The 25,886-nt window shown below is 53.9% G+C and overlaps 1 protein-coding gene across 2 annotated transcripts in view; it reads right to left on the minus strand.

The window, feature by feature from the left end:
* lig1 (ligase I, DNA, ATP-dependent) overlaps nt 1–21,563 on the minus strand; it is a 60,557-nt gene extending 38,994 nt beyond the window's left edge. Inside the window, exons 1-9 of one of the 2 annotated variants that reach the window (XM_073028672.1) lie at nt 21,414–21,563; nt 17,008–17,076; nt 16,580–16,790; nt 14,867–14,978; nt 7,282–7,392; nt 5,883–6,185; nt 5,152–5,263; nt 2,225–2,335; nt 2,074–2,130 (exon numbers count right to left, since the gene is read on the minus strand). In XM_073028672.1, coding sequence (XP_072884773.1) covers nt 2,074–2,130; nt 2,225–2,335; nt 5,152–5,263; nt 5,883–6,185; nt 7,282–7,392; nt 14,867–14,978; nt 16,580–16,790; nt 17,008–17,076; nt 21,414–21,430 — 1,103 coding nt within the window. In that variant the 5' untranslated portion in view covers nt 21,431–21,563. Of the gene's footprint in view, nt 1–2,073; nt 2,131–2,224; nt 2,336–5,151; nt 5,264–5,882; nt 6,189–7,281; nt 7,393–14,866; nt 14,979–16,579; nt 16,791–17,007; nt 17,077–21,413 lie in introns of both variants that reach the window. The other variant, XM_073028670.1, reaches the window with a different exon arrangement.
* Nucleotides 21,564–25,886: the final 4,323 nt, after the last annotated feature.

Below are 25,886 nucleotides of genomic sequence, written 5' to 3' on the forward strand. Positions count from 1 at the left end.
GGAAATCCCCCTCTCCCACTGCCGGGCGTCACGGGGAAATTCCCCTCTCCCACAGCCTGGCGTCACGGGGAAATCCCCCTCTCTACTGCTGGGCGTCACTGGGAAATCCCCCTCTCCTACTGCTGGGCGTCACTGGGAAATCCCCCTCTCCCACTCCTGGGCGTCACGGGGAAATCCCCCTCTCCCACTGCTGGGCGTCACGGGGAAATCCCCCTCTCCCACTGCCGGGCGTCACGGGGAAATTCCCCTCTCCCACTGCCGGGTGTCACGGGGAAATTCCCCTCTCCCACTGCCTGGCGTCACGGGGAAATCCCCCTCTCTACTGCTGGGCTTCACTGGGAAATCCCCCTCTCCTACTGCTGGGCGTCACTGGGAAATCCCCCTCTCCCACTGCCGGGTGTCACGGGGAAATCCCCCTTTCCCACTGCCGGGTGTCACGGGGAAATCCCCCCTCTCACTGCGGGCGTCACTGGGAAATCCCCCTCTCCCACTGCCGGGCGTCACGGGGAAATCCCCCTCTCCCACTGCCGGGCGTCACGGGGAAATCCCCCTCTCCCACTGCCGGGCGTCACTGGGAAATCCCCCTCTCCCACTCCTGGGCGTCACGGGGAAATCCCCCCTCTCACTGCCGGGTGTCACGGGGAATCCCCCCTCTCACTGCGGGCGTCACGGGGAAATCCCCCTCTCCCACTGTCAGAGTCACAGAGAAATCCCCCTCTCCCACTGCCGGGCGTCACGGGGAAATCCCCCTCTCCCACTGCCGGGCGTCACGGGGAAATCCCCCCTACTGCCAGGCGTCACGGGGAATCCCCCCTCTCACTGCGGGCGTCACGGGGAAATCCCCCTCTCCCACTGCCAGGCGTCACTGGGAAATCCCCCTCTCCCACTCCTGGGCGTCACGGGGAAATCCCCCTCTCCCACTGCTGGGCGTCACGGGGAAATCCCCCTCTCCCACTGCCGGGCGTCACGGGGAAATTCCCCTCTCTCACTGCCTGGCGTCACGGGGAAATCCCCCTCTCTACTGCCGGGCGTCACGGGGAAATCCCCCTCTCCCACTGCCGGGCGTCACGGGGAAATCCCCCTCTCCCACTGCCGGGCGTCACGGGGAAATCCCCCTCTCCCACTGCCGGGCGTCACGGGGAAATTCCCCTCTCCCACTGCCTGGCGTCACGGGGAAATCCCCCTCTCTACTGCTGGGCGTCACTGGGAAATCCCCCTCTCCTACTGCTGGGCGTCACTGGGAAATCCCCCTCTCCCACTCCTGGGCGTCACGGGGAAATCCCCCTCTCCCACTGCTGGGCGTCACGGGGAAATCCCCCTCTCCCACTGCCGGGCGTCACGGGGAAATTCCCCTCTCCCACTGCCGGGTGTCACGGGGAAATTCCCCTCTCCCACTGCCTGGCGTCACGGGGAAATCCCCCTCTCTACTGCTGGGCTTCACTGGGAAATCCCCCTCTCCTACTGCTGGGCGTCACTGGGAAATCCCCCTCTCCCACTGCCGGGTGTCACGGGGAAATCCCCCTTTCCCACTGCCGGGTGTCACGGGGAAATCCCCCTCTCCCACTGCTGGGCATCACGGGGAAATTCCCCTCTCCTACTGCTGGGCGTCACGGGGAAATCCCCCTCTCCCACTGCTGGGCGTCACGGGGAAATCCCCCTCTCCTACTGCTGGGCGTCACTGGGAAATCCCCCTCTCCTACTGCTGGGCGTCACTGGGAAATCCCCCTCTCCCACTGCCGGGTGTCACGGGGAAATCCCCCTCTCCAACTGCCAGGTGTCACGGGGAAATCCCCCTCTCCCACTGCCGGGCGTCACGGGGAAATCCCCCTCTCCCACTGCTGGGCGTCACTGAGAAATCCCCCTCTCCCACTGCCGGGTGTCACGGAGAAATCCCCCTCTCCCACTGCCGGGTGTCACGGGGAAATCCCCCTCTCCCACTGCTGGGCGTCACAGGGAAATCCTACCCCAACTGGAGGATGTCAGTGCTCCAGGTAAATTCCCTCCCATACTGCAGGTGATCATGCCGAAATCCCCTCCTTACACCAGCACCCAGCTCACTGGGGTCAGCCTTACCGAGCCGTCTCTGCCTCGATCTTCTCAAAGGTTTGCGCTACAGCCAGATACGGAACCCTGGGTGGGGAGAGAGGATGCAGAGACTATAGAAAAGTGACAAACTCCTCCCCCACCTTCACGCCGGAAATCCCAACCTGTCCCCTTTCCTCACCTCTGTCCCTGACTCCAGCAGGCATCTGTAATGGGATGGTAGTGAGATTTTCCTGGATTGTACATCTGTGGTACACTGGGCTCCGCTCTCTCTTTGGATTTTGAGAAGAAACTGAAAAGAAATTGTCAGCGTAAGGCAACATCAGTGCCATCGTCTGGGAGTCAACACCACTCTCCGCGACTGGGCTCGGTTTCGGGTCACTGCAGATAGTACAGTGAGCATAGGCACTGTGGCCATCGTCTGGGAGTCCACACCACTCTCCGCGACTGGGCTCGGTTTCGGGTCACTGCAGATAGTACAGTGAGCATAGGCACTGTGGCCATCGTCTGGGAGTCCACACCACTCTCCGCGACTGGGCTCGGTTTAGGGTCACTGCAGATAGTACAGTGAGCATAGGCACTGTGGCCATCGTCTGGGAGTCCACACCACTCTCCGCGACTGGGCTCGGTTTAGGGTCACTGCAGATAGTACAGTGAGCATAGGCACTGTGGCCATCGTCTGGGAGTCCACACCACTCTCCGCGACTGGGCTCGGTTTAGGGTCACTGCAGATAGTACAGTGAGCATAGGCACTGTGGCCATCGTCTGGGAGTCCACACCACTCTCCGCGACTGGGCTCGGTTTAGGGTCACTGCAGATAGTACAGTAAGCATAGGCACTGTGGCCATCTGGATCTGGGAGTCCACACCACTCTCCGCGACTGGGCTCGGTTTAGGGTCACTGCAGATAGTACAGTGAGCATAGGCACTGTGGCCATCTGGATCTGGGAGTCAACACCACTCTCCGCGACTGGGCTCGGTTTAGGGTCACTGCAGATAGTACAGTAAGCATAGGCACTGTGGCCATCTGGATCTGGGAGTCAACACCACTCTCCGCGACTGGGCTCGGTTTAGGGTCACTGCAGATAGTACAGTGAGCATAGGCACTGTGGCCATCGTCTGGGAGTCCACACCACTCTCCGCGACTGGGCTCGGTTTAGGGTCACTGCAGATAGTACAGTGAGCATAGGCACTGTGGCCATCTGGATCTGGGAGTCCACACCACTCTCCGCGACTGGGCTCGGTTTAGGGTCACTGCAGATAGTACAGTAAGCATAGGCACTGTGGCCATCTGGATCTGGGAGTCCACACCACTCTCCGCGACTGGGCTCGGTTTAGGGTCACTGCAGATAGTACAGTGAGCATAGGCACTGTGGCCATCGTCTGGGAGTCCACACCACTCTCCGCGACTGGGCTCGGTTTAGGGTCACTGCAGATAGTACAGTGAGCATAGGCACTGTGGCCATCTGGATCTGGGAGTCAACACCACTCTCCGCGACTGGGCTCGGTTTAGGGTCACTGCAGATAGTACAGTGAGCATAGGCACTGTGGCCATCGTCTGGGAGTCAACACCACTCTCCGCGACTGGGCTCGGTTTAGGGTCACTGCAGATAGTACAGTGAGCATAGGCACTGTGGCCATCGTCTGGGAGTCCACACCACTCTCCGCGACTAGGCTCGGTTTAGGGTCACTGCAGATAGTACAGTAAGCATAGGCACTGTGGCCATCGTCTGGGAGTCCACACCACTCTCCGCGACTGGGCTCGGTTTAGGGTCACTGCAGATAGTACAGTGAGCATAGGCACTGTGGCCATCTGGATCTGGGAGTCCACACCACTCTCCGCGACTGGGCTCGGTTTAGGGTCACTGCAGATAGTACAGTGAGCATAGGCACTGTGGCCATCTGGATCTGGGAGTCAACACCACTCTCCGCGACTGGGCTCGGTTTAGGGTCACTGCAGATAGTACAGTAAGCATAGGCACTGTGGCCATCGTCTGGGAGTCCACACCACTCTCCGCGACTGGGCTCGGTTTAGGGTCACTGCAGATAGTACAGTGAGCATAGGCACTGTGGCCATCTAGATCTGGGAGTCCACACCTCCATCTCCAACTAGATCCTCAACTTCATGACCAACAGACCGCAGTCATTAAGGATAGACAGCAACACTTCCACTAAGATTATGCCCCACAAGGCTGCATCCTCAGCCCACTCACTCAGGGCTGCAAGGCTACATTCAGCTCTAATTCCAACTACGTGTTTGCAGATGACACCACCGTGGTGGAGTGCATCTCAAACAATAATGATTCCAAGTACAAGGAGGTGGTAGAGACAACGACCTTTCCCTCAGGGTTAGATTCAAATGCAATTATCACATATGCATCGAACAACATATTGAAGGATGTGCTGGGGGCCACCACAAATTCCAACAGCAACACAGCATGCCTATGCCCACCATCAAGAAAACAACAGAGCTGGAAATTGACTTCAGGAGGCTGGCAGGGTGTAATTGTTCCTATCAACATCGTTTTCCTGAGGCTAAGAGGGTGTGACCATCACCAATAGCCTGTCCTGGTACAACCACACTTTCACAAAGATCAGCAGTGCCTCTTTCTCAGGAGACTAAACAAAGAGGGCATTTTAAGATGATTGGAGGAGCGTATTGAAGGGATGTTAAGGGTAGCTTTCTTTTGCAGAATGTGATAGGTGAGTGGAATTTGTTAGAGGGGGTGGTAGAGGCAGACACGGCGCGAACATTTAAAAATCTATCGGATAGGCACATGGATGACAGAAAAGTGGAGAGCTATGGGGCAGGGAAGGGTTGTATTGATTTTGGAGTACATTAAAAGGTCAGAACTACATTGCAGACAGGGTCCCAATGGGTTAAGAGGGAGCAGGAGGCGAGGTGAAGGCGGATGACTGGGCCTCTGAGAGGGGGCGTGGGTTAGGGCAGAGGGAGCGGTCAGAAGGAGCAGGACTCAGGCTTCTGGAGCTCTGAGAGACGGGAGTCCCACTGAGTTTCACAGAGCAGGTGATAGGGTCCCAGTTCCAGTGGGTTTAAAGGACAGCTCACGTCCGCAGTGCCAACCTCGGTGTGGCACTCTCACCCTACCTGTTGGTGCTTGTCTTTTTGGAGGTTTGGAGGGACTTGTCATCTGTGTTACCATTCTCTGATGCGTCTTTCTTCAACTCTGTCTGGGCTTTGGAACAGGCTTTTCTGGGAGCTGTGGACAACACAAACCCACAATCTCACTGCTCAGACATTCCCCAGCAAACACATCTGGAATAACCCATCCCAACTTTTCCCGTTCGCTGCCACCGTCCAGAGTCTCAATGGGATCCCATCCCTTCCCATTCACGCCCACCATTCACACTCCCAAAAGGATCCCATCCCTTCCCATTCACTCCCACCGTTCACACTCCCAAAAGGATCCCACCCCTTCTCATTCACTCCCACCTTTCACATTCCCAATTGGATCCCATCTCTTCCCACTCACGCCCACCATTCACACTCCCAAAAGGATCCCATCCCTTCCCATTCACGCCCACCATTCACACTCCCAAAAGGATCCCATCCCTTCTCATTCACTCCCACCTTTCACATTCCCAATTGGATCCCATCTCTTCCCACTCACGCCCACCTTTCACACTCCCAACAGGATCCCATCCCTTCCCATTCACATTGCCAATCGGGCCCACTACTTCTCATTCACTCCCACCATCCAGAACCCCAATGGGACACCATCTCTTCCCATTCACTCCAATGGTCCACACTCCCAATAGAATCCCATCCACATCCACCGATCACTCTCCCAATGGGACCAACCCTTCCCACTCACTCACCGAAGAAGCTGTTGATCAATTGTTTGCTTTTCCCCTCCTTTTCATGCCCTTTTATATTTGATCCGCTGCTCGCGGACTCCTCTGGTGTTGCGCCTGCTTCCTTCGAACTGTCTGAGGCTGCGGATTCTGGTTCCGCATCCTGCGGCTCCACTCCAATCCTGACACCTTCACCATACCTGGAGTCTCCACACATCTCCCCACACTCAGTTGTTTCAATATTCTGTTTAAGATCTTGTTCCCTGTCGCCCTGGGTCTCCTCCATGACCTCTGTCTCCATCTCAGAAATCTTGTCATCTGCTTCACCTGCTGGGAACAACCAAGGAATATCATGGGGGAATTTGGTTGCATGGAGGAACACGGAGATCCGGAGAGACGGATTAAAGACAACAACCATTATTAACGACCTGGATGTGGGGGCAGAAGGGTGGGTTGGCAAGTTTGCAGACGACACAAAGGTTGGTCGTGTTGTAGATAGTGTAGAGGATTGTCTAAGATTGCAGAGAGACATTGATAGGATGCAGAAGTGGGCTGAGAAGTGGCAGACGAAGTTCAACCCAGAGAAGTGTGAGGTGGTACACTTTGGAAGGACAAACTCCAAGGCAGAGTACAAAGTAAATGGCAGGATACCTGTGAGTGTGGAGGAGCAGAGGAATCTGGGGTTACATGTCCACAGATCCCTGAAAGTTGCCTCACAAGTAGATAGGATAGTTAAGAAAGCTTTCATAAGTCAAGGTATAGAGTTTAAGAGTCGCGAAGTAATGATGCAGCTCTATAAAACTCTGGTTAGGCCACACTTGGAGTACTGTGTCCAGTTCTGGTCGCCTCACTATAGGAAGGATGTGGAAGCATTGGGAAGGGTACAGAGATTTACCAGGATGCTGCCTGATTTAGAGAGTATGCATTATGATCAGAGATTAAGGGAGCTAGGGCTTTACTCTTTGGAGAGAAGGAAGATGAGAGGAGACATGATAGAGGTATACAAGATATTAAGAGGAATAGATAGAGTGGACAGCCAGCGCCTCTTCCCCAGGGCACCACTGCTCAATACAAGAGGGCATGGCTTTAAGGTAAGGGGTGGGAAGTTCAAGGGGGACATTAGAGGAAGGTTTTTCACTCAGAGAGTGGTTGGTGCATGGAATGCACTGCCTGACTCAGTGGTGGAGGCAGATACACTAGTGAAGTTTAAGAGACTACTAGACAGGTATATGGAAGAATTTAAGGTGGGGGGGGTTATATGGGAGGCAGGGTTTGAGGGTCTGCGCAACATTGTGGGCCGAAGAAGTCTATGTTCTATTAACGTGACCCGTCCACTTCCCATTTACCCTGACCGTCTACAGTCCCAATATGACCCACCCCACCAGCCAGGAAAATCCCCCCTCCCTCCCATTTCCCCAAATACCTTCCAGACGTTGCCGCTTTGCCGATTTCTCCTCCTCTTCCTCCTGACTCTCGGTATCACCGTTAACCTGTCTCCTCACATCAAGCTTCCGCTTAGGCAGCTGCTTACGGGCTAAGGGAGTGAGGGAGATGGCGGGGGGGGGGGGGGGGGGGAAGACAGAGAGGGAGAGAGACTTCAGTAGGGTTTTGCACCTTATAGTCTGCCTGCATTGCACTTTCTCTGACGCTCCGCATTGTTTTCTAACCTTCTTCCCATTGTTACCATCAGGGAGGAGGTCCAGGGGCACTAAGATATACACTCAAATGTTCAGGGAACAGCACCACTTATTTTTTATGTGTATAGCTTGTTATTCATGGCAGTGTTTATGTCCAACACTGTATTGCTGATATGAAACAACAGATTTCACAACATATGTCAGTAGAAATAAGGCAGAGTCTGATTCTACACGGTACTGATCTGATCTGTATGAACATCATGTGTGAAAGGTTCCTCCAGCTTCCTTGGGTTAGGGAGCTTCGGGAGAGTCCAGGCGAACCCGTGAGAATGACACGGCTCTCTTGCCCCAAACTTGCAACTTGCTGCCCCGTTACAAATGGGCTCCAAGAAATAAGAGACAACACACTGCACACAATCAAAGGAATATTTATGAATCTCGTTAACTAAAGGGCTAATTAAAAAACCCAAAAAGGGCCCATTATAATTAAACAGTCAAACGTGCACAAGTTGGAGCTCAACTCTTCCAAAAGTTATACATATTCACCGATCCTCAGTAGACCTCGGCACCCTGCTCCGTTAAATCACAGACCCCAACCAGGTCGAATCCTCTGACCGGTTCTCTCCAGCATCTCCCACTCACAGGCACACAACACAAAAACCCACTCCCTCGGTCCGATGGCTCACAATCCAAAGCACCTTTAACCATAACCCAAATACTTCTACAGAAAAACCACTACGTGAGCAGTAAAACCTTTCCCAGGGTGTTACGCTCTCCCTCCACCAAAATCAGTCATGTCCTCATGACGTTGAGATAATTTGTCACCCTTTCATACAAAGCACAAAGTGCAAGCCAGGTGTAAATGACAGTGCCATATCTCAGCAAGGGTCCTGTGTCCCCTGGATACGACTTAGGCCAGTCCTTTCCTGACTCCGGGACTTCCTTACCCCATCTACTTCTTTAGCTTCAGACACCTGCTAGGTTCTTGCCTGTCTAATTGGGGAGGCCCCTCCCTGCCCAGTACTCGTGCCACCTGACACCTCCCCTCGTCACCTGTCTGAGCTCACCTTCAGAGTCCAGTCTCCCGTATTTTCTATCCACAAACCCGCCTGTCCACTGCCAGTCGCCCCCCCCCCCCCCCCATTTCACTCGTCTCAGCGTGAAAGGGGGTGGGAGTCACTTCATGGATTATTGGGGAGTTTACAAAAGGCAGCAGATATCACACCTCCATTTCCTCACCCTCCATCCATTATCACATTCGGTGGGGGGGGTCTGGTCTAGTTCTTCGGTTCCCCACGTGGACGCAGAGTCCTCTGAACAGGTGTTTGGTCCAGGTTAGGCTCTGGGTCAACACATACCTCTTGCCCCAAAAGGTAGAAGGTGGTTCTAATGACAGGCCCATTCACATCCTCTGATTTCATCTGAAAAACTGGTACGTTTGACATCTGACTCTCCACTACATAGGGCGTAGCTGCCCAACAGTCAGCCAACTTACGCTTCCCAGGTAGCCCCAAATTCTTATCTCCAGGCATTAATTGGGAGAACCTAACCATCTGATTATACCCCCTCTTATTCCCTTGGCTACCAATCAGAATCCAGACCGCAGGTAATTTATAAGCCTTTTTCAGCTCCCTTCTCATATCAGACACATATGGTAAGGTAAGTCTTCTGTGGTAAATCTTCCCTGCCAATCCCAAAACAGGGGTCAGCAGGTTACCTCACTTCACACCCAAACATAAGATAATACATCGAGTACCCGGTAGCTTCATTCTCTGTACAATTGTAGCAGCGGACTCCACTTGTTCGTTTTATTAATCTCCAAGCTTCCGAGCGTGTCTAGCAAGGTCTGATTGAACCTCCTGACCTGGAGATCACCCTCTCGAAATCCCATCCCTGATCGCTACATATCCACCTGGGGAGGCCATGATAAACAAAATATTTCTCCCACAACACTCTGGCCACAAGGACACCCTCTGATCCTGTCATTGCGGAAAAAGAACTAACACTCAGACACGGAGGGAGATCGCTTCAGAACACCTTTGTTGTAGCATGATATCATGGAGAGCCCATCCTCGGAGCTGGTGAGAGTCTGTCTGACAACGGGTCACGCTCTTATTTATATCATGGAGAGCCCATCCTCGGAGCTCGTGAGAGTCTGTCTGACAACGGGTCACGCTCTTATTTATATCATGGAGAGCCCATCCTCGGAGTTGGTGAGAGTCTGTCTGACAACGGGTCACGCTCTTATTTATATCATGGAGAGCCCATCCTCGGAGCTGGTGAGAGTCTGTCTGACAACGGGTCACGCTCTTATTTATATCATGGAGAGCCCATCCTCGGAGCTCGTGAGAGTCTGTCTGACAACGGGTCACGCTCTTATTTATATCATGGAGAGCCCATCCTCGAAGTTGGTGAGAGTCTGTCTGACAACGGGTCACGCTCTTATTTATATCATGGAGAGCCCATCCTCGGAGCTGGTGAGAGTCTGTCTGACAACGGGTCACGCTCTTATTTATATCATGGAGAGCCCGTCCTCGGAGCTGGTGAGAGTCTGTCTGACAACGGGTCACGCTCTTATTTATATCCCAAGCATACGAGAGAAAAACACAATCGGGAGGATCTTCAATGGCAGTTCTGCTGAGTAGCGAATTTGCAGGATATATCCCTGAGTAGTTACACATTTACTTCAGTGTTAATTTCTCAAAAGAGTATATCAGACATGTGATGATTCTTCGAATACGAACATAGTTATTTCGATCAGCCTGACTGAAAGGCACATTGTCAGCAGCACAGAGTACAGTAGTCACAGTAGACTTTGATTTTACATTTAAAGATCATTAACCCTTCCTTGCTCAATACAGTGTCAGCTGTGGATATCTTCTTCCACAGATCCTTGGTAGGAAAGGCTTGCGCATATCTGGTGTACTGATCTGTAATAACCAAGACATTGGCCATGTTGCTGGCACCTGGCTCTGTTGAAAGGAATTCATACACACCAGATCAAGTGGCTCACACTCTGCAAGTGGGATAATGGAGCTGCCCTCGTAAGCAGCATCTTCCTCCGGAGTACTCTTCGACCCCCAGCTTCATTCGGGACCAGTAGAATCGATCTCTGACCAATTGTAGTTCTTGTCAACCCCCAAATGACCGGAATCGTCATGAAGTGACTGCAACACAGTTCTCTGATATTTCTCAGGCAGAACCAGCTGGAAACGCCAAGGCCTGTCTGGAGGTGACATGACCCAGTATGGGGTCTGGTTCCTCAACTCCAACTGGGGCCATTCCCTCTGTATAGAGACACAGCAGAGTGTTTCGTCTTAGGCCATGTCCCTTTTCACAACCGCTGACCGAAGATCAGCTCGCTGAGCGGCTGCCACTTCCCCAGGACTCAACTCTGACATCTGCTTTGTCTCCGGAGCAGTCAGGTTACAGTGAGCTTGTGGAATGGCACCGTAATAGAAGCTCCCAATTGACCAATTCTGCCCTTGCCTTTCCTGTGATGGAAAACTGGCCCATGGCTTTGACTCCAGGGGCAGGAACGCTCTCCCACTCTCCGTGTCCCTATCCAGCCCCTCAGGCTGAAATCATAGGCAGACAACGCTGACAACCACCTGTGGCATCCAATTTCGCCGAGGTCAGGATAATGGCCTGTTGTCCATCCTCACCTCAGACTTGGCACCATGTAGTCACTTGGGCATCCACCACAGTCCACTTCAGTGCCAGGAACCCCACTTGTGTGTGGGGTAGTTTCGCTCAGAGGGTAACAGACTCCATCTGACAAACACGTCAGGTCTCAACCCCGTGCCCTGATCTTGATACAGGACACCCCCTAACCCCTCTCTGCTGGCATCCGTTTGCAATACATACAGCAACTGGGATCTGCAAACGCCAGCACAGGCATTTTCGTCAGCAGCTCCTTCAGCAACTGAAAGGCCTCTTCACATTTCCTATCCCACCTCGCTCCTAAAGGCTCTGAGGGCCAAGACAATCTTTACCATCCTCGCCTTTCATCCTCCTCCCGTTCTTCCCCAAGGGAGGGTAACCGAACAGAAGGCTTCCGTGTAGTCCTTCACAAGCCCAGACTCTAAGGAACGGGCGCAAAGCCTTCACTCTGGGGCCTTGGCCACGGCGTCTTAGATCCTTAGGTAAGGTAAGGTAGGGACATGTTCGGCACAACTTTGTGGGCAAAGGGCCTGTATTGTGCTGCAGATTTTCTATGTTTCTACTCCGTTCCATGAGACTATGTGCCCAACAGAGTTGACAGACGTCTGCAGAACTTGCACTTGTCCAGAGAAAGTTTTAACCCTTCAGCTTTCAGGTGGCCCGGCACCTTTAGTAACCTGGCTTAATGTTCCTTCAAGGTGGACCCGAACACTATGAAATCATCCAGGTACACCAACATCTCAAGCAAGTTCATATCTCCCGTTGTTTTTTCTGTGACATGCTGAGAAGTCGCTGAGGCTCCTGATATGCCTTGGGGCAGCCTTTCAAATGGGAAGATGTCAGTGGATGTATGAATGGCATCTTCTCTTTGTCAGCCTCACTCATGGGTATCTGGTAACACCCACTCCTCAAGTCCAGCACACTGAACCACTTCGCACCACTAAGGCAGGCCAATGCGACCTCGAAACTCAGGGCCATATATTGGTCGGGGACTGTACAGCTTTTCAGAGTCCAATAGTCCACCCATATACCTTCCTGGCAATGCCTATCGGAGACTCCGTGATCATCCCACCTTCCGCAGATGCTGCCAAATGTCTTCCACCTCTGCAGGAGTCAGTTGCCGCGACCTTTCTGTGTCCTCTGTCACCCGGATGACGTGGCAAGCGCTCTTGGAACAACCCGTTTCAAACTCATCAGTGGAAAAGACATCTTACAGCTTCAACATCTTCTCTATCGACCGCCTCCTCCAATCTCCAGGTACTGGGGAGTCCCCAAAGTTGAACGACTTGGCAGTCAACTTTCCCTCTTTTGGAGAGTTTCTCCCCAGCTTATCTAACAGCGACATTAGACATTACCATCACCGGAAAGAAGCACACCATTAGCATCTGCGCCTGAGGGTGACCTCCCTCTCTGAAGTCTTTGTGACTATCACTTTCATCCTAATTACCTGCCCGACTGAGTTGGGCAGTTCAGCAAGTGAGCATGACTCCTCTTCGTGGTCTTCCGGAGCATCCACCAGGAGGACCTCAGCATCAGGCATTCCACAGCTACTCCCCCCAGACTGTAACACAGCTGGTTTGGACTGGGTGTACAACACAGACCCTCATTTATGCTCATCATCCAGTGTGGTCACAGCTCAGAACACAGGGTGAAATGACAATGTTTTCAGAAAGCTCTCTCCAACTTTCTCCTTGCAGGCTCCCACTAGCCTCCTCACAATAGGAGCATTTGTCCCCACAAGAATTGAAGCTTCGTCCCTCTCGACCGGATCCGGACAAACCAACACTAATGTATCAAGGACCTCAGCTCCTCCCACATCTGCCTCCAAAAAACTCCAGCTTCAAACAAGTAACGGATAGTCATCCGTACTAAGGCTCCAGATCTCTAGCACAGAGTGATGTCAAAATTGTAAATACGTGAATACCAGTTGTAAAGTGAACAGTACACCAGAGTAACCTGAGAGCCTGTGTCAAGCATGACTCCAGCATAAACACCCTCTAGCCATAGCCACACACTGGAGCTCAGCCCCACTCAGCCTTCAGGAATAGGGATTTTTGCTTTAGGGTGCTCCTTGATATATTGCTGTTCCCCTCGAGACATCAAGCCATTCCCTCACTGGGTCCCGACATCTCCAGGTACCTAGGGGCTCACTCTCCGAAGGCTTTCCCAGCCTCCACATTCCCGCCCGGTGTCCCTCTTCCCCAGTTATAGCAGACAATACCAGTCGCTTCCCTTCTCGTGGGACCCCGTTCAATGGCAGCCCTCTGTCCTCTCAGGGGATCCGACACCCTGTCCATTTTGTCAGGTGGGGTGGCTTCACCCGCTGATAGCAACCAGGACATCTCCGTTCTAAACTCTATCATTCCCTGGGGTGGGCTATCAGTGGTCGCCTGCAAAGGGGGCTACTAAACGAGGACTGTACCCTGCTGACAGAGAACTCACGTGTCCCCATCGCATTCTCCTTCTCTGATCAGCCCGACAAACGAGGGAGGGGAGCACATCTTACAAGACATCTGGAGACCCTGAACGATCGTGTCCCGTGACTGCGCCTTTCACCACTTGGCCCATTCTTTCCCGATTCACCTCAGCCGTTTGGATGGCCTCTCTACGTCACACGCAACTCAGCTATCTCACTAGCTGAGAGTTTCTTCCCTTTCTCCTGAAACATGTTCCGAAACCCCGTAAGCTCTATTGGGCTTCCAGTTGTGCCGAATCATTTTCTAACGCCTACATGTAGCCCGCAGAAGCAGCAAAGAGGTTGTGTGTCTTTAAGGATGTCACTACGTCAGCAGCCTGCTCCCTCAGACTCTCTACCAGTCTTTTCACATCATCAGAGCACTGTCACTTATCCAGCATCTGAGTCTCATAACACACACAAAATGCTGGTGGGACACAGCAGGCCAGGCAGCATCTATAGGGAGAAGCGCTGTCGATGTTTCGGGCCGAGACCCTGTGTTCCACCAGCATTTTGTGTGTGTTGTTTGAATTTCCAGCATCTGCAGATTTCCTCGTTTGCTCCGAGTCTCATATTCCTCTTCCCCACCGGGGGTGGGGGTACTCCCCGAGAAGGTGCTCAGCCTATGGTAACTAGGACTCTGCACGGCCATTACCAACGCAGAATGCTGGAGAACTCAGTAAACCTTCCAAATCAGACCGCTCCTTCCCCTCGCTCTGCAGAAACCAGAGCTTTAAGGCTATACATGTACACGTGACAATTCTAGTTCTCTAGGATGCTGGTAGCTGGGGATGAGCCGTTTGACACTGCGGTGTCCGCTGAGCTTGGCAATTAACTTGCTGACATTTCATCACCAGTCGAGGTGCCACTATCCATGCACAGCTGTTGGCGTTTCTCTCTGGGAGAGCTCACGTTTATACCGGCCCCCAGTTCCTGATTGGCTAACCATTCAGTTGACCTTTGCCTTCTGTGGGCTCTTCAGGGTTTCTAGTTGGGTTTCTATTTCGAGATGTTTGTTGGAGTTATCAGAAGAGAACCATGTTTTTAAAAATTCTTGAACAGGGAGGGGCCTGTATAAACATGAGCACACACAGAGAAACACTAACAGCTGAGCACTGAAACTGTCACCAGCTAATCGCCAAGCTTGGCAAACACCAGAACATCGGTGTAACGATTGGATCCATAGGAACAATATGCAAGCAGAGCTCTTCCCCGGACAACTGTATGTGTATCAGTGGAAAAGCACTTCCAACCTGTACGCCGGCGCGGGAAGCCGTGGTGAGTCGTCAGGCCAGCGTCCACTGGGCTGTCGTCCGCTGGCAGAGCAGAAGCTGGTGGGGGAGAGGCTGCTGTGTGTCCAGGAGGCTGGAGGAGGAGGAGGAGGAGGTCAGTGCAGAACTCACCAGGAACACAGTGAAAAGAAACCAAGTTTGTCATGATAGCTCACACCCTCTAATCCAGGCAGCATCCTGGTGAACCTCTTCTGCACCCTCTCCAAAGCCCCCCCACCTTTCCTGTAACAGGGCGACCAGAACTGCACACAACCCTCCAAGTATGGCCCAACCACAGTTTACACTGCTGCAATATGACTACCCGACTCGTCTCAACACCTCAACCTCTGACGGCAAGCATGCTGTACGTCTTCATTACCGCCCCATCTACTTGTGCGGTCACTTTCAGCAACATAGAAATTATCACAGTACAGACCCTTTGGCCCACAATGTTGTGCTGACCTTTTAACCTACTCAAAGATCAATCTAATCCTTCCCTCCATTTTTCTATCATCCATGCTCCTGTTTCCTGAATGTCCCTCATACATCTGCCCTACTACCACCCCAGCTGTCCGCTCCACACAGGCACCACTCTCTGACGTCCACACTATAGTTTTCTGCAATCATTTTAAAATTTTGCCCTCTTGTCTTAGCCTGGGAAAAAACAGAAAAGCCCTGGCTCACTCAAATTTCCTAAGACACGGTCTCTAATCCAGGCAACACCCCTCAAAAGCTTTCACATACTTCCTATAATGAGACGGCCAGAACTGACTGCAATATTCAGGACATGATTTGAGAATTAGGGGGCAAAAGTTTAAGGGTAACAAGAGGGGGAATTTCTTTACTCAGAGTGGTAGCTGTGTGGAATGAGCTTCCAGTAGAAGTGGTAGAGGCAGGTTCGGTATTGTCATTTAAAGTAAAATTGGATAGGTATATGGACAGGAAGGGAATGGAGGGTTATGGGCTGAATGCAGGGCCGTGGGACTAGGTGAGTGTAAGCGTCAGCACGGACTAGAAGGGCTGAGATGGCCTGTTTCCGTGCTGTAATTGTTATATAGTATATGGTCATATATAATACTCCAAGTGTGGTCGAACTGGAGTTTTATAGAGCTGCAACATCATCTTGTGGCTCTTGAAATGTTTCCTGGCTAAAGGCGGCCAGCACACCACGTGCCTTCTTATCCACCCTATCAACTTTTGAGGGATCTTGCCACTAGCCAGGTACACTGCCTTCCATTGTGAATGACTCGCACTTTGAACACCACCTGTCACTCATCAGCGCAGTCTGTCAACCTACAACAACCCTATCGAATACTCCCGTGATTGCTCACTTCCTGTTTCTGTGACTCTTAGAGTAGACAGTCATCTGCGATGTTCTCCCTTTCGGCAGGAGCTGTGTACTTGGACCCCACCATTTACCATGCCCGGTCCCCTTACAGCTGACCTGCCAAAGTCCAACACCTCACACTTGCACGGGTTAAACTCCATCAGCCATTTCCTCACAGAGAACTGTAACCGATCGCTATCCCGCTGTATCGTTTGGCAATGTTTTACACCATCCACATCACGAAACTCTGTGAACTTACTAACGCCTCCCCCCGCCCCCATCATCTACATTTTTATCTGTGACAGGTAAGAGACCCTAGTCTCAATGCCGAGTGGGGCAGGGTCGAGACAGAGACTAGTCAAGATCACCTCTCCTGCCTCTGGTGCCAAGGACTTCCTTTCATCCAAGGGGACATCAGCTGGCTCTGGCACTTCCTCCTCTTCGCTCCCACTCACTGCATCCTCCTCATCCTCGCTCTCCAGAACCCGGCCGACCCTGCGGCCGCGGGGCTTCACCGGAGACACCGACCCCTCCTCCTCGGTCAGGGTGGTCCGAGGCTTCAGCGGGGACGTGGGCCGTCTGCGGACGGGGAGCAAGGACACAGTCAGTGGAAGGGGAAATTTCAAGGAGGTTAGGGGATGCAGTCCAGGGAGACGGAGAAGGGGCAGGAGAGAACACTACAATGGGGGGAGGGCAAGGAGGTGCATGCGGGGGAGGGGGATATTTTACGCTGGCGGAGAGGAGGTTGGGAAGTCGGGGTACAGGCAGGGGAGTAGAACGGAAGGGTAAGACTCACCGCCCTTCTGTGGGATCTTCCTGACATTTTTTGACCTGTCCCTCTCCCTTCAGGGGCTGAAAGAACGATCTGTGTGGGTCAGAATGAGTGACAGTTCCAGCATGTCTCTGAACAGTATTATACCCCCACCGCCCCGGAACGAGAATATTCCCCTCCACCATCCCCAGGGATGGGAATATACACCCCCCCCCCCACCCCCAGGAACAGGAATATATCTCCCCTCCACTCCCAGGAACAGAAATATACCCAACGACCCTGGGAACGGAAATATATCCCCCTCACCCCCCCCCTCTAGAAACAGGAGTATACTCCCCTCTCCCACTCCCAGATACGGGAATATACCCAACCACCTCTGGGGATAGAAATATATCCCCCCACCTAGGGATGGGAGCGTATACCCCCCCCCACCAACAGGAATATATACCCCGGGAATGGGAATCTATCCCTCCCCCCCCAAAAAAAAATATATATCCCACCAGCCTGTGAACAGGAATATGTCCTGCATACACCCCAGAATGGGAATAACCCCCCCCCCCACTCCCAGGAACAGGAATAACCCCAACCAGTCTGGAAACGGGAATATATTCCCTCCACCCCCAGGAACAAGAAACTAGCCCCCTTACCCCTGGGAACGGAAATATATTTCCACCCCACCCAGCTCCAGGGACAGGATTATACCCCGCTGGGAACAGAAATATATCCCACCACCAACAGGAACAGGAATACAACCCCAACGGGAATAGACACACACCCCCTCAACAGGATGGGGGGGAAGGGGGGATGGAGAGGAAGTGTGGAGGAGGGAAGGGGCAGTTGGGAGATGGAGGAGTGGGGTTGGGGGAAGGGGGAAGTGGGGGGAAAGGGGGAGACAGGAGGAGAATACACACCCACAGTCCCTCAACAAGTGGAAGGGGGATAGGGGATTGGGAGGGGGAGGAGAAGGGGAATACCCACCCCCTCAAAAGGATGGGGGAAGGGGGGAATGGGGATAGGGAGGTGAGGTGGAAGAGGCAGAGGGGAGCTGTGGGGGAAGGGGATGGGGGTGGGGGGAATGGGGGAGAGGGAGGTGAAGAGAGAGTTGGGAAAGGGAGGGTCAATGGGGGAAGGGGAAAGGATTGGGAGGGGGGAAAGGATGAGGAAGAGGGAATAGATGGGGAAGGGGGGAAAGGACGGGGTAGGGGGGAAAGGACGGGGTAGGGGGGAAAGGACGGGGTAGGGGGGAAAGGACGGGGTAGGGGGGAAAGGACGGGGTAGGGGGGAAAGGACGGGGTAGGGGGGAAAGGACGGGGTAGGGGGGAAAGGACGGGGTAGGGGGAAAGGACGGGGTAGGGGGAAAGGACGGGGTAGGGGGGAAAGGACGGGGTAGGGGGAAAGGACGGGGTAGGGGGAAAGGACGGGGTAGGGGGAAAGGACGGGGTAGGGGGGAAAGGACGGGGAAGGGGGGAAAGGACGGGGAAGGGGGGAAAGGACGGGGAAGGGGGGAAAGGACGGGGAAGGGGGGAAAGGACGGGGAAGGGGGGAAAGGACGGGGAAGGGGGGAAAGGACGGGGAAGGGGGGAAAGGACGGGGAAGGGGGGAAAGGACGGGGAAGGGGGGAAAGGACGGGGAAGGGGGGAAAGGACGGGGAAGGGGGAAAGGGGGAAAGGACGGGGAAGGGGGGAAAGGACGGGGAAGGGGGAAAGGACGGGGAAGGGGGAAAGGACGGGGAAGGGGGAAAGGACGGGGAAGGGGGAAAGGACGGGGAAGGGGGAAAGGACGGGGAAGGGGAGATGGGAGCGGGACGTGGCAGAGGAAGTGAGTAGGAGGGGGGGGGACGTGGCAGAGGAAGTGGGAGTTGGGGGCAGGGGAGAAGGGAAGGCGGGGAGGGGAGACGGGGGGAGGGGAGACTAGGGTGAATACCTACCCACCCCCCTGAACAGGAAGGGAAAGGAGATGGGGTATGTGGAGGGGGGAATATCCACCCTCCCCGCTCCACAAGGGGAAGGGGAATACCCACCCACACCCTCAACAGAATGGGGAAAGAGTTAGGGGGAGGGGGAGGAAGGAAATGGGGGGAAAAGGGTGACAGTAGGGGACTACCCACCCACTCCCCTCAACAGAATGGGGGAAGGGGGAGCGGGGGTTGAGGGAAGTGGAAAGGGGAAGGGGAATACTCACCTACTCCCCTCAACAGGAAGGGGGATGGGGAGGGGGGAAGGGGTGAGGGGATTGGTGGGGGGTGGGGGGAGATGGAGGGGGAATCCCCACCTACTCCCCTCAACAAGAGGATGTGGAATGGGGGAAGGGAGTTGAGGAGGAAGGGGTGATAGGGTGACGGGGCAAGGGGAGAGGAAATACCTACCCACCGCTCTCAACAAGGGGAAGGGGGAAAGGACGGGGAAGGGGGGAATGGACGGGGAAGGGGGGAAAGGACGGGGAAGGGGGAAAGGACGGGGAAGGGGGAAAGGACGGGGAAGGGGGAAAGGACGGGGAAGGGGGAAAGGACGGGGAAGGGGGAAAGGACGGGGAAGGGGGAAAGGACGGGGAAGGGGGAAAGGACGGGGAAGGGGGGAAAGGACGGGGAAGGGGGGAAAGGACGGGGAAGGGGGGAAAGGACGGGGAATGGGGAAAGGACGGGGAATGGGGAAAGGACGGGGAATGGGGAAAGGACGGGGAATGGGGAAAGGACGGGGAATGGGGAAAGGACGGGGAATGGGGAAAGGACGGGGAATGGGGAAAGGACGGGGAATGGGGAAAGGACGGGGAAGGGGGAAAGGACGGGGAAGGGGGAAAGGACGGGGAAGGGGGAAAGGACGGGGAAGGGGGAAAGGACGGGGAAGGGGGAAAGGACGGGGAAGGGGGAAAGGACGGGGAAGGGGGAAAGGACGGGGAAGGGGGAAAGGACGGGGAAGGGGGAAAGGACGGGGAAGGGGGAAAGGACGGGGAAGGGGGAAAGGACGGGGAAGGGGGAAAGGACGGGGAAGGGGAAAGGACGGGGAAGGGGAAAGGACGGGGAATGGGGAAAGGACGGGGAATGGGGAAAGGACGGGGAAGGGGGAAAGGACGGGGAAGGGGGAAAGGACGGGGAAGGGGGAAAGGACGGGGAAGGGGGAAAGGACGGGGAAGGGGGAAAGGACGGGGAAGGGGGAAAGGACGGGGAAGGGGGAAAGGACGGGGAAGGGGGAAAGGACGGGGAAGGGGGAAAGGACGGGGAAGGGGGAAAGGACGGGGAAGGGGGAAAGGACGGGGAAGGGGGAAAGGACGGGGAAGGGGGAAAGGACGGGGAAGGGGGAAAGGACGGGGAAGGGGGAAAGGACGGGGAAGGGGGAAAGGACGGGGAAGGGGAAAGGACGGGGAAGGGGAAAGGACGGGGAAGGGGAAAGGACGGGGAAGGGGAAAGGACGGGGAAGGGGAAAGGACGGGGAAGGGGAAAGGACGGGGAAGGGGAAAGGACGGGGAAGGGGAAAGGACGGGGAAGGGGAAAGGACGGGGAAGGGGAAAGGACGGGGAAGGGGAAAGGACGGGGAAGGGGAAAGGACGGGGAAGGGGAAAGGACGGGGAAGGGGAAAGGACGGGGAAGGGGAAAGGACGGGGAAGGGGAAAGGACGGGGAAGGGGAAAGGACGGGGAAGGGGAAAGGACGGGGAAGGGGAAAGGATGGGGAAGGGGGAAAGGATGGGGAAGGGGAGATGGGAGGGGGACGTGGCAGAGGAAGTGAGTGGGGGGGGACGTGGCAGAGGAAGTGGGTAGGAGGGAGGGGGAGTTGGGGGCAGGGGAGAAGGGAAGGCGGGGAGGGGAGACGGGGGGGGGATGGAGACGGGGGGAGGGGAGACTAGGGTGAATACCTACCCACCCCCCTGAACAGGAAGGGGAAGGAGATGGGGGAGGGGGGAAGAGGAGAGTGGGGGGAGGGGGAGGAAGGAAATGGGGGGGAAAGGGTGACAGTAGGGGACTACCCACCCACTCCCCTCAACAGAATGGGGGAAGGGGGAGCGGGGGTTGAGGGAAGTGGGGGAAGTGGAAAGGGGAAGGGGAATACTCACCTACTCCCCTCAACAGGAAGGGGGATGGGGAGGGGGGAAAGAGTGAGGGGATTGGTGGGGGGGGTGGGGGAGACGGAGGGGGAATCCCCACCTACTCCCCTCAACAAGAGGATGTGGAATGGGGGGAGTTGAGGAGGAAGGGGTGATAGGGTGACGGGGCAAGGGGAGAGGAAATACCTAACCACCGCTCTCAACAAGGGGAAGGGGAAGGGGGACAGGGGGAGGGGGGAGGCGAAAGGGGGAGGGGGGAGGGGAAAGGGGAAGGCGGGTCCCCACCCACCCCCCTCAACAAGGGGGAGGAATGCCGGCCCCCCCGAACAAGGAGGAAGGGGAAGGGGAATACCCCCACCCTCGGGGATCTGCCTCTGTCCCGACCCCTCCTTACGCAATACTCCGTTGCATGGTAACGTATAACCCGGGATCCGGAGTGGGACCAGGCTCCGCTCTCCTGCTCGCTCTGCGCGCCAAAATAGAACTTCCGGGTGAAAGGGCTACTCGGCTTCCGGCTCATCTCCCACCAGCCAATCGTAACCTGAAAGGGGCGCCAGTGAGGACACACATCCAATCACAGCACGGGTGGGGTGCTGACCATCCAATTAGAACTGGGAACAGATGCACAGGCAATCAGAGTCCAGAGATCGACGTCAATCAAGATCACAGCCCACTGACGGCCGTTTAGGGGCGGTGCTATATATCGACCGCAGCCAATCAGTGACCAGGCTGTGAAGACAAACCCGCACGCAGTGCCGGAGGAGCAGTCGGGGGAAACTCGGGCTCTCCCATTTCCGGTCCGGTCCCGACCCGGGGGAAACTCGGGCTCTCCCATTTCCGGTCCGGTCCGGTCCGGTCCGGACCCGGGGGAAACTCGGGCTCTCCCATTTCCATTCCGGTCCGACATTCATGCCGCGATGAGGCGACACTTCCTATTCCGTCTATTCCAACCTGACAGCGTGAACGTGGATTTCTCCAGCTTCCGGTAATTCCCCAACCCCATTTGCCCTTTCACCCTGTCATCTCCTCTCATCCTCCTTCGCTCCAAGGAGAAAAGGCTGAGTTCACTCAACCTATTCTCATAAGGCATGCTCCCCAGTCCAGGCAACATCCTTGTAAATCTCCTCTGCACCCTTTCTATGGCTTCCACATCCTTCCTGTAGTGAGGCGACCAGAACTGAGCACAGTACTCCAAGTGGGGTCTGACCAGGGTCCTATATAGCTGCAACATTACCTCTCGGCTCCTAAACTCAATTCAACAATTGATGAAGGCCAATGCACTGTATACCTTCTTAACCACAGAGTCAACCTGCGCAGCAATTTTGAGTGTCCGATGGTCTCGGACCCCAAGATCCTCTGATCCTCCACTGCCACACTGCCAAGTGTCTTATCGTTAATACTATATCCTGCCAAAATGAACCACTTCACGCTTACCTGCATTTAACTTCATCTGCCACTTCTCAGCCCAGTTTTGCATCCTATCAATGTCCCGCTGTAACCTCTGACAGCCCTCCACACTATCTATAACACCTCCAACCTTTGTGTCAAACTTAATAACGCATCCCCCGCTTCCTCATCCAGGTCATTTATAAAAATCATGAACAGTAAGGGCCCCAGAACAGATCCCTGAGGCACTCCACTGGTGACCGACCTCCATGCAGAATATGACCTGTCTACAACCACTCTTTGCCTTCTGTGGGCAAGCCAGTTCTGGATCCACAAAGCAATGTCCCCTTGGATCCCATGCCTCCTTACTTTCTCAATAAGCCTTGCATGGGGTACCTTATCAAATGCCTTGCTGAAATCCATATACACTACATCTACTACTCTTCCTTCATCAATGTGTTCAGCCACATCCTCAAAAATTCAATCAGGCTCGTAAGGCCCAGTTCCTTATCAGTTATCCTTATCCCAGTTAATAATTCCTTATCATATTATGCCTCTCCAAATGTTCATAAATCCTGCCTGTCAGGATCTTTTCCATCAACTTACCAACCATTGAATTAAGACTCACTGGGCTATCTATACTCCTTTTCTTGAATAATGGAACAACATCTGCAACCCTCCAATCTTCCGGAACCTCCCCCATCCCCATTGATGATGCAAAGATCATTGCCAGAAGCTCAGCAATCTCCTCCCTTGCCTCCCACAGTAGCCTAGGGTACATCTTGTCCAGTCCTGGAGACTTATCCAACTTGATGCTTTCTAAAAGCTCCAGCACATCGCCTTTCTTAATGTCCATATGCTCAAGCTTTTCAATCCGCTGTAAGTCATCCCTACAATCGCCAAGTTCCTTTTCCGTAGTGAATACTGAAGCAAAATATGCATTAAGTACATCAGCCATCTCCTCTGGTTCCATGTACACTTTTCCTATTCTCTCACGTCTCATCCTCTTGCTCTTCACATACTTGTAGAATGCCTTGGGGTTTTCTTTAATTCTGCTAGCTTTATAATCTCTATCATTACCTGGTTTTTTGAACCTTTTGTAAGCTTTTCTGTTCTTGACAAGATTTTCAACAGCCTTTGTACACCACGGTTCCTATATCCTACCATCCTTCCTATCGCATTGGAATGTACCTGTGCAGAACCCACGCAGATATCTGAATATTTGCCACATTTCTGCCTTACATTTCCTTGAGAACATCTGTTCCCAATTTATGCTTCCAAGTTCCTGCCTGATAGCCTCATATTTCCCCTTACTCCAATTAAACGCTTTCCTAACTTATCTGTTCCTATCCCTCACCAATGCTATTGGTAAAGGAGATAGAATTGACACTAGATAGACACTACCTCCAAAATGCTCTCCCACTGAGACTGAACACCTGACCAGGTTCATTTCTCAATATCTCCCCTCTTGTAGGCTTATCTACATATTGTGTCAGGAAACCTTCCTGAACACACCTAACAAACTCCACCCTATCTAAACACATTGCTGTAAGGAGATGCCAATCAATATTTGGGAAATTAAAATCTCTTACCACGACAACCCTGTTATAGAAACATAGAAAACCTACAGCACAATACAGGCCCTTCAGCCCACAATGCTGTGCCGAACATGTACTTACTTTAGAAATTACCTAGGGTTACCCATAGCCCTCTATTTTTCTACACTCCATGTAACTATCCAGGAGTCTCTTAAAAGACCCTATCGTATCCGCCTCCACCATCATCGCCGGCAGCCCATTCCACACACTCACCACTCTCTGTGTAAAAAAACTTACCCCTGACATCTCCTCTGCACCTACTTCCAAGCACCTTAAAACTATGGCGTCTCATGTTAGCCATTTCAGCCCTGGGAAATAGCCTCTGACTATCCACATGATCAATGCCTCTCATCGTCATTATTAGTCCTTTCCAGAAAGTCTCCCTATCTGCTCCTCGATGTCCCTGTTACTATTGGGTGGTCTATAAAAAAAACACCCAGTAGAGTTATTGACCCCTTCCTGTTCCTAACCTCCACCCACAGAGACTCAGTAGACAATCCCTCCATGACTTCCTCCTTTTCTGCACTGTGACACTATCTCTGATCAACAGTGCCACACCCACCTCTTTTGCCTCCCTCCCTGTCCTTTCTAAAGCCTGGCACTCTAAGTAACCATTCCTGCCCCTGAGCCATCCAAGTCTCTGTAATGGCCACAACATCATACCTCCAAGTACTGATCCACGGTCTAAGCTCATCCGCTTTGTTCATGATGCTTCTTGCATTAAAATAGAATTATCTCAAACCATCGATCTGAGCGCATCCCTTCTCTATCACCTGCCTATCCCCCTTCTCGCACTATCTCCAAGCTTTCTCTATCTGTGAGTCAACAGCCTCTTCCTCCATCTATTCAGTTCAGTTCTCACCGGCCAGCAATTCTAATTTAAACTCTCCCCAATAGCCTTAGCAAACCTCCCTGACAGGAATCCCTGCCCCCAGCTCCAATCCGTCAGCCACGCATTTATCCTCCTCCTCACTCTATTCCTATATTCACTGGTGGAACACAGCAGGCCAGGCAGCATCTATAAGGAGAAGCACTGTCGACGTTTCGGGCCGAGACCATTCGTCAGGACTAACCGAAAGGAAAGATAGTAAGAGATTTGAAAGTATCAGGGAGGGGGAAATGCGAAATGATAGGAGAAGTCCGGAGGGGGTGGGATGAAGCTAAGAGCTGGAAAGGTGATTGGTGAAAGTGAAACCGAGCCGGAGGAGGGAAAGGATCATGGGACGGGAGGCCTCTGAGCTCTGAGGGCGACACTGTCCGCCATGAGAAGGTACCTGGCGTCCCTATCACAATCCCTTCCACGCCTCCGGGACACCTTTTTCTCCGTTATTTCATCCTCCGTCAGATCCATGCGTGCAATCGCCGGTTCTTTGACTTTATCACGTCCTGCAAGGATCGCAAGATCTTCCATCTGCAGACCCCAGAGCATGGTCTTCATATTGCGTCCCCAGCACCGGTCGTCGATCTCGGCTGCCCCAGCGACCCAGGGCATTTTGAAAACCTGGACTCCAGCACCGTCAACGCGGGTTCCAACGACCATGGAGTTGCCCCGGCCGTCGATCTCGGCTGCCCCAGCGACCCAGGGCATATTGAAAACCTGGACTCCAGCACCGTCAACGCGGGTTCTAACGACCATGGACAGCTTCAAAGCGATTGCGCAACCACCGACTGCGACTCCAGCCTTGAACTCCAGGCCGGGTCTTCACATGCTGCGATTGTGACTCCCGTTTCCCCTTCCCCCACCACCACTCTGAAATCCCCTCTCCCTCAGATCCCATCGTCAGCTCCTGGGCCCTCAGGGGCTCCATCTTCCTCTCAGCCCAACCCTTCCCTCTCCACTGACACTACCAGCCTCTCTCCCCCCTCTGATCCCCTCTCTCATC

This window comes from Hemitrygon akajei, chromosome 24 (genome assembly GCF_048418815.1).
Source record: "Hemitrygon akajei chromosome 24, sHemAka1.3, whole genome shotgun sequence".
In the NCBI taxonomy this organism is placed as follows: domain Eukaryota; kingdom Metazoa; phylum Chordata; class Chondrichthyes; order Myliobatiformes; family Dasyatidae; genus Hemitrygon; species Hemitrygon akajei.